Source organism: Glycine soja, chromosome 11 (assembly GCF_004193775.1).
Source record: "Glycine soja cultivar W05 chromosome 11, ASM419377v2, whole genome shotgun sequence".
NCBI lineage: Eukaryota > Viridiplantae > Streptophyta > Magnoliopsida > Fabales > Fabaceae > Glycine > Glycine soja.
The window spans coordinates 2,325,148-2,342,730 of NC_041012.1; the positions used below are offsets into that span (position 1 = coordinate 2,325,148).

General features: G+C 35.2%; 2 protein-coding genes across 7 annotated transcripts; one reads left to right on the forward strand and one right to left on the reverse strand.

Moving 5' to 3' along the window:
- The first annotated feature begins 279 nt into the window (after positions 1–279).
- LOC114376597 (oxysterol-binding protein-related protein 2A-like) lies at positions 280–10,263 on the forward strand. Of its 6 annotated transcripts, none has more exons than XR_003659001.1 (11): positions 280–1,000; positions 3,047–3,409; positions 4,305–4,401; positions 5,193–5,635; positions 6,565–6,720; positions 7,699–7,866; positions 7,956–8,096; positions 8,280–8,507; positions 8,588–8,738; positions 9,284–9,473; positions 9,663–10,263. XR_003659001.1 is itself a non-coding variant. In XM_028334773.1 (11 exons), the coding sequence occupies exons 1-10, from the start codon at positions 587–589 to the stop codon at positions 9,461–9,463; spliced, it is 2,304 nt and encodes a 767-aa protein (XP_028190574.1). In that variant the 5' UTR covers positions 282–586; the 3' UTR covers positions 9,464–9,473; positions 9,663–10,263. The 6 variants fall into 6 exon arrangements, 4 of the variants coding, with proteins under 4 accessions (XP_028190574.1, XP_028190575.1, XP_028190576.1 ...); XR_003659000.1 differs by having other exon boundaries at positions 9,723–10,263; XM_028334773.1 differs by having other exon boundaries at positions 282–1,000; positions 8,625–8,738.
- A 1,399-nt stretch (positions 10,264–11,662) lies between these two features.
- On the reverse strand, positions 11,663–15,952 carry LOC114376849 (protein NRT1/ PTR FAMILY 6.3-like). The gene is made up of 5 exons (XM_028335149.1): positions 15,783–15,952; positions 15,479–15,656; positions 15,187–15,226; positions 14,523–15,073; positions 11,663–12,782 (listed from the first exon to the last, which is right to left on the reverse strand). The coding sequence occupies exons 1-5, from the start codon at positions 15,895–15,897 to the stop codon at positions 11,906–11,908; spliced, it is 1,761 nt and encodes a 586-aa protein (XP_028190950.1). The 5' UTR covers positions 15,898–15,952; the 3' UTR covers positions 11,663–11,905.
- Between the last annotated feature and the right edge of the window lie 1,631 nt (positions 15,953–17,583).

The following is a 17,583-nucleotide window of genomic DNA, read 5'->3' on the forward strand; positions in this document are numbered from 1 at the left end:
TGGGGACTGGTGCTGTGGTGCAGTTCGCAGTTCCTACTTCGCAGCCTTTAGCTTTTCCAACCGTATTGAAATACATTATACATATATATTTTTTTCTTCTAGAAGGTGTCCAAAAATGAAAGGAAAAAAAAGTAAAAAACAAGTAAACACTAGCGACGTGTTTCTCTTTCCCATTTAAAACCCTTGTCATTTCTATTTATTACAACTGTGCCCCTTTCTCGTCTCCTTTGCCTAATGTAACTTATATATATACCCGCCGGCTATCCCCTCCTTCAACACATTAATTTATTCATTTGCATGTACTAATCTCATTTTTTTCTAAAAATAAAATTCTAAGCTATTTTCATTTGCACTCTTTTTTCTACACTAATGTATCCATCACCCAACCTCCTTCCATGTCCTTTTAATTCTCCATCTCAGTTTCACTCCTCTCGGCTCCTTCTTATTCCAACCTCTCTCATTTTGAGAGCACGGAATCAATGAAGAAAATAATTAGAATATTTTATCAGCGTTAGTAAAACCGTCACATTAAAATAAATAAAAAGGAGCGAAAATTAGGAAGAAATATCTTGTAAGGGAGAGAAAAATGCGAGTGAAAGAGATGCACCCGCTGTGCTGTATCTCCCTCGAGAGTCCAGGAATCGGCAAACATTCGCCGGAGCGGGAGCCGGCGGCGCTTTTCCGAACCAGTAGCCTCCCGGCGGCGGGATCTCATGGCAATGCTGCTCAGGGATCGGAGACCACCGTCGCCGGCGTTCTCTACAAATGGACCAACTACGGCAAAGGCTGGAGATCCCGCTGGTTCCTCTTGCGGAATGGCGTTCTCTCCTACGCCAAGATCCGCTGTCCGGAGAATCTCAACCTCCTCATTCCTTCCGACGACGTTCGCCTCATCGGAGAAATTTCCACCAACCGTCTCGCACGAGTGGACGGCGCCGCCACTGTCACACGACGGAAGCACCGCAAAACTTCTTCTTCTTCCGGCGTTGTCCATCTCAAGGTAACTAACTCTATATATACCCACGCATGACGCGCTTGTTGATTTTGTTTTGTTCCATTATCTAATTTTATCGATTCAGGAAATTAATAAAGGATCATCGCAAGCGTTGGCGGTGTGGTCTGACTCCTCAGTTATACTGTTACTGTTTTTACGGCACTAGATCGCTTCGAGTTAGCATTAGGAAACAATAAAAACATTCTGATTTTCGATTTCAAATATGCCAGTAAAATGCTATTTATTGGTGCTTTAATTTTTGGTGATATATGATTAGTGATTATTGCAAAGACTTAAGGATTCGTTCTTTGGTTCCGGCCATGAAAATTATCCACCTGAACCTGATTCTTCTTCTGGCACTGAAAAGGAACATTTTCTGTTGGAGCGAGCAGTAGTGTGGAAACCCGTGGGTTTCAGCCATTGTTCGCTGTGAATTGGTTTTCTCTCGCTCGTGGCTGGACTTGGGTGCGATTTCAAAGGAACCGGATCAGTCGCAAATTGCAATTAATATCAAATTGAAAATTGGTGTTTCTAATTGCGGTTTTAATAACTGGTTGTTAATGTAGAGTGGGTCACATCAACCGGTGGCCGAGGGGGGGTACGGTAGGCTACGTCTAGACGTAGGCGGTCACAATCACATCATTGCTGCGCCTGTGTTGCCATTGGTCGTTGGTGGATGCATTTCTTCGTTTCAGCTCTACTCTTATTAATATTGCTTCCTCTTCGCACCCGTTTTTCTGCCAATACTACCTTAACTCGTCTACCATTTCAGCTTAAAAATATGAAGCACTAAATACACCGGTTATCTTTGGAGCCCTTCCTGTTACCAGTAAATTATTCTTTTTTGGACTTTTTTCCCTTATTTTCTTTTTCACTATTTTTTCGCCGTACGTCTTTCTCTTGTCTTGTTTTGTTTCTGGTTCGCTCTTCCTTTCCACTTTCGTCAGAGCATGTTCCTGTAGCTTGTAAATATTTGGGGAGAGAGAAAAAACGACGGTGCATACTTTTTGGCTTTTCTTTTGCTGGCCTTAACGGTAATACATGACTTGAAGGAGTTACCCTTACATTATAGACATAGTAGTGTCGTGGAGTAGAAAAAAAAAATGTTAAACAGTACGGTGATTCAACGGCAGTTCATTAGGGATCTTGGACTGGCGTGCGTTTAGCTATGTAAGTTGCAAGGGCTCAGACGTTACTTTAAGCAACCTTGGTAAAAAGTCTTTTCAGTTAGTGGTCTTATCCAAAAACGAAGCATATTTTCTGAAAAAAAAAAAAAAGAACACGTATGTTGGATTAGGCAGCATTTTGGTGGGGTATTATCTTTTCAACTCTCGAGTAGTTTGCTTTTGTTATTTTACTTTTTAATGATCATATATATTTTAAGTAAATTGGGAAACAATTACTCTATCATTGATGTTCAAGATAAAAAAAAGCCACCCCACTTCTCCCATATAAAAGGGGAAAGCAAAGAAGGAAAGTAAGAGACAATTAATCATGTTTTACTATATTACCCAAGTTATTCTAGTATTCTACACTTGCTATTAATTCAAACTTATATCATAATAATATAAACATGGCACATTGGTTTGGAGGTCCAAAACCTGGCGGGCCTGTGTGTTCCGCGTGTTCTGATTATTGCTAAGCGTCTTTCGTTAACTACACAATTTTGGTGTTTTTTGGTTGAGGTGGTAGGAGGCGTCCTTACTTTTTAAACTTGTTTATTGTGTATCTTCTTGGGAAACTTATCCCCGTTTTTCTTTGTATCAACGTGCTGTCAGGGTGGGCTCTCCCCATAAATTTTGTTGTCATGCTGCTTCGTTTTACTCTAATATTATTTTCTTTTTTCCTTTTAATGAACAAGAATATCACTATTTTTCTTTTTCGTACAAATTTGGTAGTATTTGTTATCATTATTATTAGTTTTAATTTCTTTTGTTATCTATATCTATAAATCCTGTTCCTTTTAATTATTCTTTTTCAACGAAAAGCAAACATGGTTAGAGTGAGTTTCTTCGTGCATTGAAATTGAAGTTACATCGCGTGAATGCTTAGCAGATTTCGTCGTTTAGAGAGAGCAAGTCAGATGATCGGCGTTTCTATATATTTACAGCAACGAAGACATTCCATCTGAGAACTGATTCGAGGAAAGATCGGGTGGCGTGGATACAAGCCTTGGTTTCAACACGTGGCCTGTATCCTCTTCAACCACTCAATGATCATCTCTTGCTTGCACCTAATAATATATCCTTGTCAACCGAGAGGCTTAAGATACGCTTGCTTGAAGAGGGTACCGGTGAGAACCTTGTAAAGGAGTGTGAGCAAATTTTGCTCACAGAGTTCTCCGAAATGCAAGGACAACTTGAAGTTCTTTGTCAAGAGCGATCTAATTTGCTCGATACAATAAGGCAGTTAGAGGTAATTAATTTCTTACCTTGTGCTTTGTTCTGGAGTGCTTGTCACTATCTTCCTCCGTATTGGGTTCATTTGAATACTTAAAGGACTGCGGGATATTTATTAGTTTACTATTCCCACAACATCTTTATCATTTTAAATTTGGTGAAAGATAGCATAATATTCTGTAAATTATTATTTGTGCAATAATTTAAAGATTCCATTTCATTTTATTTCTAAAGTTTCTCTCTTTTGTTAATAATTTATGACCGGGTCACTCCTAAGGTTTCTTTTCAGTCTCCTTTACCATCAATTATTTTTTAGAAGCTATCTTATATGTAAGGAGACTGTTATCTTGTCACGCATATTACTTTCTTTATTCTAAATAAATGTTCGAGCATAAAATTTCAATATTTTATCTATATAGTTTTAAATTTTGCTGTTTATATATTTTATTCCATCATTATTGTGCTTCTTAGTTCTGTCAAACGCATGAATACATGTCTAAGGTATATGTGGCGATAGGATCATTATGATGAAGTTATCTGACCACTTGTATTGGTATAATTCAAAATGAAGTGCTATTGTTATAATACAATCAAGAACGAAGTCAATTTTTTTTTTTTTTGCTAGACCACATGGCCTGTTTGGTTCATGTGGTCATGCATTCTTGGCTTTTTTGTGGGTTTTTTCTAATGTCTTTTAAAGAGTCACGTCACTGGTGACTTCGGTTGGCGGCATCAATAGTTTTCTCCTTCCTCCCCTCACCAAAAAATGTAATTGTAATTCACGGGTTTATGTCAATTCAATTATCATTTCAGTGTGCCGTTTTCTGTATATGTTTATCTTCTCAATGTGAAAGCTCTTATTCGTATGTGACTAAACTGATTTGCTATTGAGTATTGACTATAATAAGCAGGCAGCTAATACTGAACCTGAGGCCGCTGCCATACACAATGGTGAATACCAATTAACAAAGAATGAGTTTTCAAGTCTTGGACGTGGAAAATATAGTGGTACTTCTATATTTGTTACCAATGCTTTTCTGTTTATATCTATGCTGTGACTTTTGTCTTTCTTATTTGATGTAATAAGCATGTGATTGTATGCGGAATCTTTGTTGTGTTGAAAGTTATCACAGGGACCGGTGGTTCTGTCTTATATGAACAGGAGGAACATTGCTGATATCATATTTGATATTGCAATGCAAGCATTTCTTGAATGATGGAAATATTTATATTTGGCTAAATGCCCTTAGAACATGGACTTGTTTTTTCTTTTTCCCAAGATGTAGAGTTTAATTCAACCAATAGAATTTTTACCAGCATCTTCAAAGAACTTTTCTTTCATTATTTTATTTCATCTTTTAGATTCAAGTTCATATGTCTGTTTTGTTTTGAAAATGAATCTGATGGCTATTAGTAAACTATACATTGTAAGATTCGAGTAAATTAATATTTTTGATGGATCCTAGTTCATATGTCTCTACCTGTTGACTTCTAATAGATTTCAATATATTTGGGAGGCAATTTATATGTGAATTTGAGGGGCATGAATCCATGATTTGCTCAATTATTAATTCATTCAACCAGAGTAAAGACTATATACTTCATAAACATGCTGAGTACATTTATCACACTTCGCTAGATACTCATGAGCACTGTCGCTGTGGATAAGTGTGAAATAATATTTTGTCCTTTGTCTTTGGGTAAATTTGTCTACAATGAATCTGTCTGCAACCTTCATTATTTATGATCTTGTCCTTTGTAGATGTACTATTATTTTCATATATACTTTTGGATATCAGAATGTAGTACAACTGAATCATCTGATGATATTGAGAAACAAGAGATGGAGGAAGTGTCAGATGAAGATGAAATCTCATATTATGATACCAGAGAGTGTTTTACAGAGCCTGATTGCAAGTGTGAGTCAGCGGGAGCTATGAATCAAGTGGACAGGTGTAGGGAACCCAACACACTATACACTGATACAGAGAACATTCATCCTGAGAAAATGGTCTGTAATTATAAGCACCCTCAGATAGCAAGACGAAAAAAGCTTCCAGATCCTGTTGAGAAAGAGAAGGGTGTTAGTCTTTGGTCAATGATCAAGGACAATTTGGGAAAAGATCTAACGAGAGTTTGTCTCCCGGTATACTTTAATGAGCCGATATCATCCCTACAAAAGTGTTGTGAGGACTTGGAGTACTCTTATCTTCTGGATCAAGCTTATGAGTACGGAAAATCAGTAAGATACATCTTTATGCCTCTCACCAGTGTTCAATTGCAATCAATACAAATTTAAAACTCGTATTGAAGTTGAATGACCACATTTTCAAAAGCACCTCTTTAGCCCTAAATCTGTTATTGTATAGTGAAACATGATAATTTTACGACTTCTCTTTGCAACTCTACCTAGAATGTTTTAGGGTTGTTTCCATCTCTAATATACAGAGAGATTCAGTAATCTTACAGCACTATTTTAACTTCGTAGCTTTTATGTTTATAGTTTCACTCATTAAGTTCTTTTTACCTCACACAGAGGAGAAGAGCAAGAGGGAAAAATCATGATTTGACAGTATGAAATTAACCATACCTTATAATTTCTATGAATTTGTTCTTGTGATAAATGAGTATTTTCTCAGTTGCCTCATGACCATGTGGTGCATCTGCCCTTTATATTATGGATTTGTTTTTTCTAATCTCGAGAAATGAGTCAATTTGTGAGTAATACTAAACTACTAATAATTTGGCAAGTGGCAACATTTAGTAAATTTTCATCTTTCCCGTAGGAGTGTGCTTGGTTGGTTGAGCCTGAAAAAAAGTGAGTAGGTGGATAATATGAAAATAAATTCACTTTGTACTTGCCTGTGCAACCAAAGCATGAGAAGGTAGAAAATAATATCTGCTTCATTTTTCATTCTTGTTTGAAAATTCAATCTGTACTCTCTTTTTCAGGTTTTGACTTTCCATCTATTCAACCTCACACTTTACATATTTTTTTATAGCAGAAATTGATGATAATATGATTCAAAGTTGAAATCATAAATTTGACAGTGAAATAACCAATGCCGTAATAAATTCTATAAATTTGTATGTAACAAATGAGTATTTTGTGGTAGAAGGATTAATGATAATATTGTATTTGATAGTTTTACCCTTTGAATTATTTTGCAGGGAAACGGTCTCCTTCGGGCATTGTATGTTGCCGCATTTGCAGTTTCCGGATATGCGTCATCTGAAGGTCGTAATTGTAAACCCTTTAATCCTTTATTAGGAGAAACCTACGAAGCTGATTACCCCGACAAAGGAATTCGCTTCTTTTCCGAGAAGGTTAGTTCCTTGTGATTTAATGAAGCTGAAATACAGGATTGGAATCTAAAAAGGCTAAGAAGAGATAAGGTCGAATTTTAGTTTGGATATCTTTTGGGCTTAACAAATATTGATAAAATTTCCTAAAATTAAATTACTTTCATTAGACTTTTATTAGTTAAAAACTTAGAGAAGTATAATGTAAAGCAACTTATTTACTTCTAAGGTAAATTACACTCCCACTGAATGTTGATTACTTAAATTACATAGTGCTCAATGTGACAGTAAAAGATGAAATGGAAATCGAATGAAATCTCAAATTCCATAATAGAGGTGTTCAACACTTAAATTCGTCTCCTGAAGTCCCTATGTTGATAGTAGGGTGTTCAAAATTAGCTGCAGCCTGCGGGTGATACTTAGAGGCGTAGAGAGTGGAAAAATATTCCCAGGAAGGTCGTTTATAGATGCTCATCACCTCTTACAGATTTATTTTCTTTAAAATAAACTAACTGTAGAACATTTTTATCTCATAGGAGGAGGGAACTATAATATTACAAAATTCAGGGGAAACAATTTATTTAAGCATCTCTCATCTCTTGGGGGAGATACGTGTAATTTGTCTTTATATTGAGAAGTGGACTTGTTATTCTTTTAATCTTTTTCGTCTTTTTGGTCCAAGGTTCGGTTTTGTAACTTTATTGAAGTAAATAAAATATCTTATATTGTTGTAGACTCAGTTGTGGTGTGGTCTTAACAATGACGATGAGGAAGTTCAATGCATACATTGTCTTTCTTGAGTTTATTTATTATGAATTAGTAAGAAACCATGCATCATGCATGTTTACAAGTTCCAGCAGTTCATACATGATAATTTTTTGGCATAGATTACATCTCCATGGAATTCGATCTTGTATGTATTTTTGTCTAGCTAGTCTTAATATGTGCAATTCATCAACCTGCCAATATATTTCACGTTCCCTGACATTATGTGTGAAACAGGTCAGTCACCATCCGACTCTCATTGCCTGCCACTGCGAAGGTAGAGGATGGAAGTTTTGGGCTGACACCAACATCCATTCAAAGTTTTGGGGAAGGTCAATTCAGCTTGACCCAGTGGGTGTTCTGACCCTAGAGTTCAGTGATGGGGAAATATTTCAGTGGAGCAAGGTGTGCATTGTAAAATCACACTATCTATTATTGATCGTATATATTCTCTCTAAAATTAATGTTATGATTATTGTTGTTTCTACTATTAGGTCACCACCACGATCTATAATCTTATCCTTGGGAAAATATACTGTGATCATCATGGGAACATGGATATACGTGGTAATCGTACATATTCATGCAGACTCAAGTTCAAAGAGCAGACGATCCTTGATCGAAATCCTCGCCAGGTAAGAGTTATTGGTTATTAGTGGCAAGTCACAATTCTTTGCAACCTGTTCTTTATATTATTCTATTTATCTTCTCTACTCCTTAAATTTCGCCTGTCTAAATTCCAAAGTAACACATTATCTGCTAAGTCATTTTTTTGGTTAACATCTCATTCATTCAGTGTGTATCCCGCGTTCAATTAGGTGCATGGATTTATCGAAGATGTAACAGGGAAAAAAGTTGCCACATTATTTGGCAAGTGGGATGACAGCATGTATTATATGAATGGCAATGTAAATGTCAAGCCTAAAGATTTCACTTCATCAAACGCATCCTTGTTGTGGAAAAGGACTATGCCATCTCCTAATCTCACCCGGTATAATTTGACACCATTTGCCATCACTCTGAATGAGCTTACTCCGGGACTGAAGGTATATAATGATGTATTAGATCATTATTTGATAGTACGCATTCCACTTCTTATATATGCGTCTCTAATTGTTGTTTATAGCTTTTTCTGATCCCGGGTATTTGATCACGGATTAAAGGAGAAGCTCCCGCCCACGGATTCCAGGCTCAGACCAGATCAACGGGATCTAGAGAATGGGGAATACGAGAGGGCTAATTTGGAGAAACAAAGGTTGGAAAAGCGGCAGAGAATGGTATGTCTGAATTCTGATAGCTTTTTCGTCTTTGCTGCTATGAGCATGCACGAATTGTCGTTCCCCTTGTATTTGGAGTATTGGGGGTAGATGAGGGTTTAGAGTTCTGTTTTCTGGCCTGTGGTTCTCAACGATTCTGTTTTAATTGTTACCGCTCATCACTTATTCAATTTTGAAGGTACTTGATATTAATTAAATTGTATCCACATAATTATATATAGCTTGTTGCCTATTACGTAAGTCGTTTGTGTTCTTGTAATGATTATTAGGGTATGTTTGGTTTTAAAAATTAAAATTCCGGCTTCATTGAGTTCTTGTAATGATTGCAAAAGTGCCATGCTATTTTTATCTTGTTTCTATTTTTAGTTCTTGTAATGTTGCTTTACTAATTCATATATATTTTTGACCTTATTTGTGCTCAGCTTTTTGTCTTGTAATTAGTATTCTACTGATATTATCTGCCTAGTATACTGATGATAAATTGATAATCATTGTACTTCTTTCTTCTCCTTTATTGATGATCATCATGGTTCTTATGTCTACAGTCAAGGAAAATACAAGAAAGTGGTTGGAAGCCTAGGTGGTTCCGAAGAGAAGGTGAAAATGGAACATTTCGATACGTTGGTGGGTATTGGGAAGCGAGAGAGCATGGAAGATGGGACGGATGCCCTAATACATTTGGTGAATTTAATGAAGACTCTACCGATCCGTTAGGTGCATCTTAATTTGGTTCAGGTAACCTTACATATTTTCCAGATAGAGCTGCTTGATTAAGTTAAAGTTGAACTACATACGGATATTTCATTAAAAAAAAACACAAATGAGTTTGCTGTGTCTGAGACACCTTTGTAGGTCTTGAGCTGTAACTCAGTACGTTCGTAAATGATAAAAATCGTAAAACAATGACGTACTCATTTGACGCAGATAATGATCGTGATGGTTTATCTTTAATATTGTTGCATGGGGATATATCTGTTTTGACAGAATGGGGGATTAAGATTTACGAAACCGCTGTAGTCGGGGATCCTTAAAGCAGTCATGGTACAGGCTTTGTGCATGGGCCGTGTGTTGGTGATATAGGAACAATGAACAATTGAAAGGGTAGCAAAATTAACTTCCAACATTTGTTTCTCGATGCTGCTTTGTGAATTGAAACGACTTGCATGGCCATGGCTACTTCTGTTGTAATTTTCTTGACCTTAGGGACCAGGGACCAGGGTTTGCCCGGAAGAGAGTTGCGATCCTTTGATAATCTTAAATTGAAATTGTTACTTGGTCTTGGATGTGCATATATATGAGAAAAAAACCCAGCTGAGGAACAGTTGTTGGATCACGGCGTCTTAGTCAGTCAATTTTTACCCTTTTACTGTTTGTATGTAATTATTTGGGGGGTATTAGCTGATTTAAGGATAGATCCCCATATCCTGTTATAGCTATACTCAGCCCGAAAGGCTATTGATTTATTAGGTAAATTGATTGAATTTTAGTAGTAATAAATGATAAATGACGAGAGGTTTTATCTTAAGTTTCTCCTATTTTATTTCATAAATATATATATGAATTTCAAACATATGTTGCCTAATTATATTTTTAGCCTCTGAAATTTTGGATAAATTTGATTTTAGTTTCAATTGTTTTTAAAAATTATTTGGTTTCTCAAATATGAAAAATTATATTTTTAGCCCTTAAACATTAAATTGAGGGATTAAAATATCTTTTAAAACTTTTTTTTAGTCTCTAAATAGTAACCGAGGAAGTAAAAGCATAATTTAAATGATCTTAATCGGATTCATTCTAAATTTTAAGGATTAAAAACATCTATAAAATAATACTGTGAGATGCTTGATGTAACATATGGTATCATTGAGAAAGACTAAGAAAAACATTAACATAAATTAGGAGAAGAGAGATTTTAATAGAAAGGGGAAGAGAAAGAGAGGTGAAGGAATTTTTTTATTGATTTACAATAAAAGGGGAGAAAACAAACTCTACTATTACATCTTTATAGACAAATGAAGTTATTTAACTTAAGAATTCATGCATAATTTAATCATCAAAATTACAAAAATCAATATTCTTAATGATAAGACTACGGTGTCGGCAAATATATCAAATCACAATAACTAATAATCTAGTGTCATTTTCAGCAATCTAAGATCAATTCACAACCGCAACAAAAATAAAAATTATCGAATTGATTTTTTGAGAAAAACTATAATTACGATTAAAGAAAACAATAAAAAATTGATTTTGAGATTTTTCTTCTAAAACAACAACACAATAGAAATGATTAATTTTAAAATAATTAATGAAGGCATTGGGCCAAGTTCAATATTATTTCATTTATGAATTTTAAATTGAGGTTTAAGAATATATTTGGAAATCATTTTAAGATAGTTTATAACTTTTTTAACTAATTCAAAAACTTGCATTACCATAACATCGCACAGACTATGTGTACATTATGTTTTAGTAGAATATTATTATAAAGCTTACGATAAATATTTTTTTTAAAAAAAAGACGAAAATACAACCATTTTGTTCTATATTTTTTTAAAATTGACATTATGATTTAATCTGTTCCAACGTCATTTTAAAAAAACTAATTAACTTTATGAAATTTGATTATCAGTTGGATAAATTTTTACTCTACACGTACCGTTAGTAACGCAAAGGGATACTAAGTCGATAAGTATTTAGTTTTGCTGGGTCACAAAATGGCGGGCCAGGGTCCAAAGACTGAAGTGATGAATGATAACTAGTGAACTACAAGCTCGTTTGCGCCCACCATCACTTTGCATGTTGTTATGTGTCCAAATGATTGTGGGACTTACTGTCACGTTTGAAAGAAACATGTGAGTATAATTAAGACAAGGATCAGTCATCAGATTGATGAAGCAACATAACTAAATTAGAGCTCACAATTATGGGGCAAACAATTCAATTTATTTGCCTCTTTTTCTTTTTCACAGTATAAACACATAGAAAATGGTTACATCTTACAAGCTTATTTATAATTATGGGTAACCAGATGCTAGGCATTTCTTTTTTTCGTGTGGAAATACTTGTTTAACATTTTGATACAAGCAGGGGGGATTTTGAAAAAAATTTTAAAAAAAAGAAAAGAAAAAAGAGAGAAACAAGAGAAAAGGTTGGCGGGAGAAGATTCAATGGCCATGGAAAGCAGCAGCATCTGCTTCTTCCAATTCAATGCACTCTTCAGCAAGCCTCTTCTCCTTGTAGACGTACCACTTAGCACAAACCAAGTATAAGACCACATTTATAGCACTCAATATAGCCAAGAGCCAGTAAAAGTCATAGAGCCTCCCTTGGTTAAGATTATCTGCGAGCCATGGCCTACCATGTGCTGTCATTTTGTTCACTATAGACACTAACAAGGTGCTAAAGAAAAACCCCAAAGAGAGTGTGCTCAAGAACAATCCCGTGCTCATTGTTTTCATCCCTTTGGGACACTCTCTAAGGAAAAAGTCCAACTGCCCCATGTACATAAATGCCTCCCCTGCCCCCACAAACAAGTTCTGTGGTATCAACCAAAACACGGTCATAGGGATCTTTGCTTCTGGCTTATCTACCAAACCATGTGATTGGGCATATCTTAGTCTCTTTATTTCTATCAGTGCTCCTACCACCATGGAAACCACTGAGAGTACTAAACCGACTCCAATGCGTTGCAAAGGGGTGAAACCATGTGGATTCTTGAGCACTTTCTTTGCCACGGGAACAATGAAACGGTCGTAGAAGGGGACAGTTAGGAGAATTGTTCCAATTAAGAAAACGGTCATTGATGCCGCGGGCATTTGAAATGTTTTTCCTATGTGACGGTCCATGGTTGTCGCTTGTGACACCGAGAATGTGGTCATTTGAGCGTGGATTGTCCAAAACATGATGGTGGTGGCCCATATGGGTAGCATTCTTAGAATCATTTTCACTTCTTCCACGTCTGTTAGGGTGCAAAGATACCATTTCCTCTTCATTCCACCTCCGCATTCTGATGAATCCATGATTGCAGCTTTGTCCAAGAAACTGCCCATTCAATCATCAAATTAAAATATTCATTAGTATTTCATATGTGAGCCGACACCAAAGTTAATAGAATCAAGTTAAGTAACATTCATGCAAATAATGTAACTTATTTTATATAATTAAATCCAATTGGTCGTGCCTGTGCATGACCATTAAATTTATTTTCCGTAGTAAGCGTATTATTTGATTAAATATACTTTGTTTTAATTTGGCAAAAAGCTTGTGGGATCATAGTCATAGACTCATATAGCAACCAAAGAAGCTGTCTTGAATAAAAACTAATGTGAGTTTTAGTAGTAGTATTAGTGGAGATCACATTCACATGAACGTGAACAGGGAGCATTAATTGTTGAGCGCAGGTGTAGCATACAGATAGTCTTGTCTGTGTAAGAGGTGGCAGAGTTTAAGAGGCAGAGGTGAGAAAAGAAATAGTAGAAGAGTGTGTTTGATGCAAGGACAAATGACGCGTGAATGTCCACTTGGAGATAGCCTTTTACGTGGGTTGATTGGATTCTGATTCCTCTATGAGTTGTAAGAGGGACTCGATTTTTTAGGGACAATTATTAGAAAACAAAAGAAAGGTGTTTTCTCGTCCTTGTCTCCATACGTTGAAGCAAATTGGAAGAGGATATTTAGCAAATCACAAAGGGCAGACATATAAAAATCATGGCTATTAATTTATCTCATGTAGTAGTAGTACTATACATATTCCATAGCAAGTATTCCAAAATATTCTAAACCATACATTTATTTCTGCTCCAAGCTTGTGAAGTGGACTTCTTTCCAGACCACAGAGCAAATGAGCCAAGACAAGTTATTGGTTTTCCCTTTCATGGCCAACTAGCTCTACATATCTGGCTCTACATTCCCACGTAGTCGATTCTTTGGCCCAACATTCACGCTAGCTTCTACCAAATCGAACTACCTTCCTAAATGTTGTTCATTCAAATATTTTAAACTACCCTTGAACCGCACTTAATTGCATATATGCGCAATTTTTTTTAAAAAAATTAGCTAGCTTAAGTAAAATGAAAATAATCCTTAATCTGGGAAAAAAAGCCCTAATACGTGCATCCAAAACCGGTAAAAAACAATTTAAAGCAGTTGGCCAATGCTTAGAACCTCTTCAAGGTAAGTAAATAATAAAAAGTATTACTAACATTATAAATTGTCCTTTATTACTGGTGGGAATAAAAAAAGTTTTTCTTGTCGCATACACCCATAAATAAAAAACCAAATCTGTTTTTTTCATATCCAAATTTTCAAACTCACTTCACACTCATCACATCACCAGCTTATTACTTTTTATCCCTTTCCCTCTTACCTTTCTCTTCCCATCTTCAAGTTATATACACCTTTCTTTGGTATGAAAATAACTTTCTTCAATAAAAAAAATATATCTTTTAGCAAACTATTGCTAACAAGGAATGACAACCAAGACCTTACACAGAACAATAGAATATTATATAAATAGTTTCATTGAAAGTTGTTATTAAAACCAAAAGAGAAAGTTTAGGTCGAGCTACTTAAACTTTAGTTGAACATCAATCAATCTACAAAGTAATTAAAAGAATGATTGATGATGTATCATCGGTGAATGATTACTCTAAAGTCAAAGCTTACTCAAGGAGGTAACTCCAGCTAATGAATTTAATAATAAAGTGAATCATCCAGGAATATCTATCACAAGAAAGAATAAACGAAAAAAATAAGAGATGGTGATTGGTGATAAAATTTTACCGGAACTGCTTGCTATGAGGAAGAGTCTGCTTCTTGGGGTCGTAGTCATTAAAGAGCAATGATGAATCAGAGGGCAATTCCATGTTCCTCTTTCTCAGAGCAGCCACGAACACTTCCGCAAACTGAGTTAATGGACTTCCCACAAGTTTCTTGAAACGGTACTTCCTCGTACCCGACAAGAACACGAGAAGTGCCACCACGATCGCACCCGCGCAGATACCATAACCCCAACCTCGTCCTATGTTGTCTTGTACGTACACAAGAACCGTGGTTGCGGCCAGAGACCCTATGCTCACGAAGAAGTAGAACCAGTTGAAGAACTTTATCATCTGCTTCTTCTCGTCGTCGTCCGAATCATCGAACTGATCCGAACCGAACCCGGACACACTCGATTTCAAACCTCCGGTGCCGAGCGCCGTTACATAAAGCGCCAAATAAAGCACCGTTAATTGTTTCTCATTTGCTCTCACGCAAGGTGGCACGGTGTCTCCGTTGCACTTTGGAGGGTGAAGGCTCGGAATTATGGTTGATATTGTCAAGATTGTCACACCCTATATATATAAACGCATCACATTCAATTACATCACCAAATTAAGAAACTTAAAAAACTGAAGTTTTATATCAAAGTGAAATGCTATAGAAAGTTGTGATCGATGGTTCTTACAGTTGCTTGAACGGCAGCGAAGATGGCGATGGTGCGGTATCTGTGGAGAAAAGAAAACGAAAAACCCAATGAACACTCACGAGATCTAGCTCAATCTATTTCTTTCTTTGGATTGAATTGAAAAGAATAAAATAATAGAGTAGATGGTGTTCATTGGATTGAACGTTGGTGACGGCACAGTAAGATGAATTGAATAGAATAAAATAATAGAGATCTAGCTCGCTGGTCTTGGTTTTTCCATTAAGTAGATAATATTAATTGTAATAAGTGGGAGCAACAATTAGATTCGGACCTTCCGAGGAAAGTATCGGCGAGGAAGCCACCGAGCAGACAGAGCATGAAGGAGGTTCCCAAGAAGTTGGTTACAACGTTGGCAGAGGCAGCATTACCCAAATGCATGGTCCCAGTCAAATATGTTACCAAATTCACCGCGATGCCTAGTGTTGTCAACCTCTCCATCACTTCTCCTCCTGATATATATAAAGCAAAAACCAATTATCAACACGTTGTTTCCCAAGTCACTTCAAGAAGATTTATAAAAAAATAATAATAATTTGAGTATAAAACATAAGGTATATATGGTTGAGTTGTGAGACCTAATATCATGGCGGAAGCGGTCCAACCACCGGTTTTAGAGCGCTCGGCGGGGCGGCCCTTGTAGTCGGAGGCATCAGGGATGGCTTTCCCTTGAGTTGTAGGGAGGTTGCTCATTGGTGCAGGGTGAGGGGTGGGGTGGGATTATTAAGGGTTGAAGGCTACAATACAAACAAGGGGACCTTTATATACAGCTAAGATGAGGGCCATAACACGACCAGGGTTTGTGAATGTATATTATAAAATCAAATTCTGACCCTATGCCTAGCCACCCTTTCATTTAAATTATATGAAAAATATTGCATCTCAATCATGACATAGGACAAAATAACAATATAACAATAATTTCATGCTCATGAAGTTGCCAAAATTTCTTCATCATTCATTCCCTTTGATGGTTGAGAGTAAATTTTCAAAATAATTATTTTAGTTTTATTTTATGAGTACTTATTTGAGGGCAGTGTTTCTTAGTACTTCAATTTATTCCGTTTCCTGAGAATGGTGAAACTTACTATGATCATATTGTGTTGAATAAAAAAATCTTGTCAAAATATTTTGACGCTACGGTTCCAATTATGACTGTAGACCGCAATTTAAAACCATAATCGTGAGTATCATATTTAATAATAATTATATTGATTATTTATTTTGGCTGGCTAAATTTTAAAGTGATCAATTTTAGGGATTTTTTAATGAGTAATATTTATTATAAAGTTTATAGAAACTCTAATAGATCAATTTATAAAAAGTTGGTTTTGGTTATGGTTCATAGTATATGAAATCGTATAGAATTTCCTTTTCTCCATCAGAAAATGAAACAAGAGTCTCATTGAAAAGTTAAGTGTTTTATAAGTTGAGGAAAACTACAAAAGCACCGATTCTTAATTCATCATTAATTACGTCAATAAATCTGCAATATTTGGTAGTCCATATATAATGGCCAACAATTATACATAATTGGTCCATGCAAATTCGGCAAGACACCTTTTTTCGGCCAACCGGACCACTACAAGACAATTGTCTCTAGATTACGCAAGTTAGCAGTTAACAAATAAACTAAATTAACTAATGATAAACTAATTACGCATTATCATATTATAAATACATGGATAATCTGCATGAAGTTTTGCACGGGATATTGTCATATTGGTTCATTTGTTTAAAATTATTTATTTTAAAATATTTTTTAATAAAATAAGTAATTTTTTCGTTTTTTTATTTTTATTTTTGTTTAAAAATATTTTTATTTTATTTTATTAAAAAATAAATTCTATCTATTTTTTAATAAAACAAAAATTATTTTTTAATTTTAAACAAACTGCCCCATTTTTATGTTAAAAATGGTGATATATATCAAATTTTAACACAAAAATAGTGATATTTAGACACTTCAATATTTTAGACATTTCATTAACATTTTTATTTTATCTTTATTTCTATCTTTTCGTCATATCAAATGGTTATTATATCTATCATTTTTTTTTCTTTTTCTAGGTATAGAATAGTATATGGGTATCCAAGAAATATTTCTCTATTTTACATAATTTTGTACCACAAGAGATGCTTCTAATGTATCATTAATTTAAGAAAATAATACTTTGAAACCCAATATGTTAGTAGGTACCTAGTGAAAGAGTGATAAAAAAGAAAAAAAAAATTATAAATATTATAAGTGATATGATGTGATAAGAAGAGAAATAAAAAAAAAATGATAAATATTCAATAGGTATTTAAAAAGAGTGAGTCTCAAAATATCATAGTTGTTTAGAAGAAAAAAGCCTCCTTATTTTCCAGTTCTAAGGG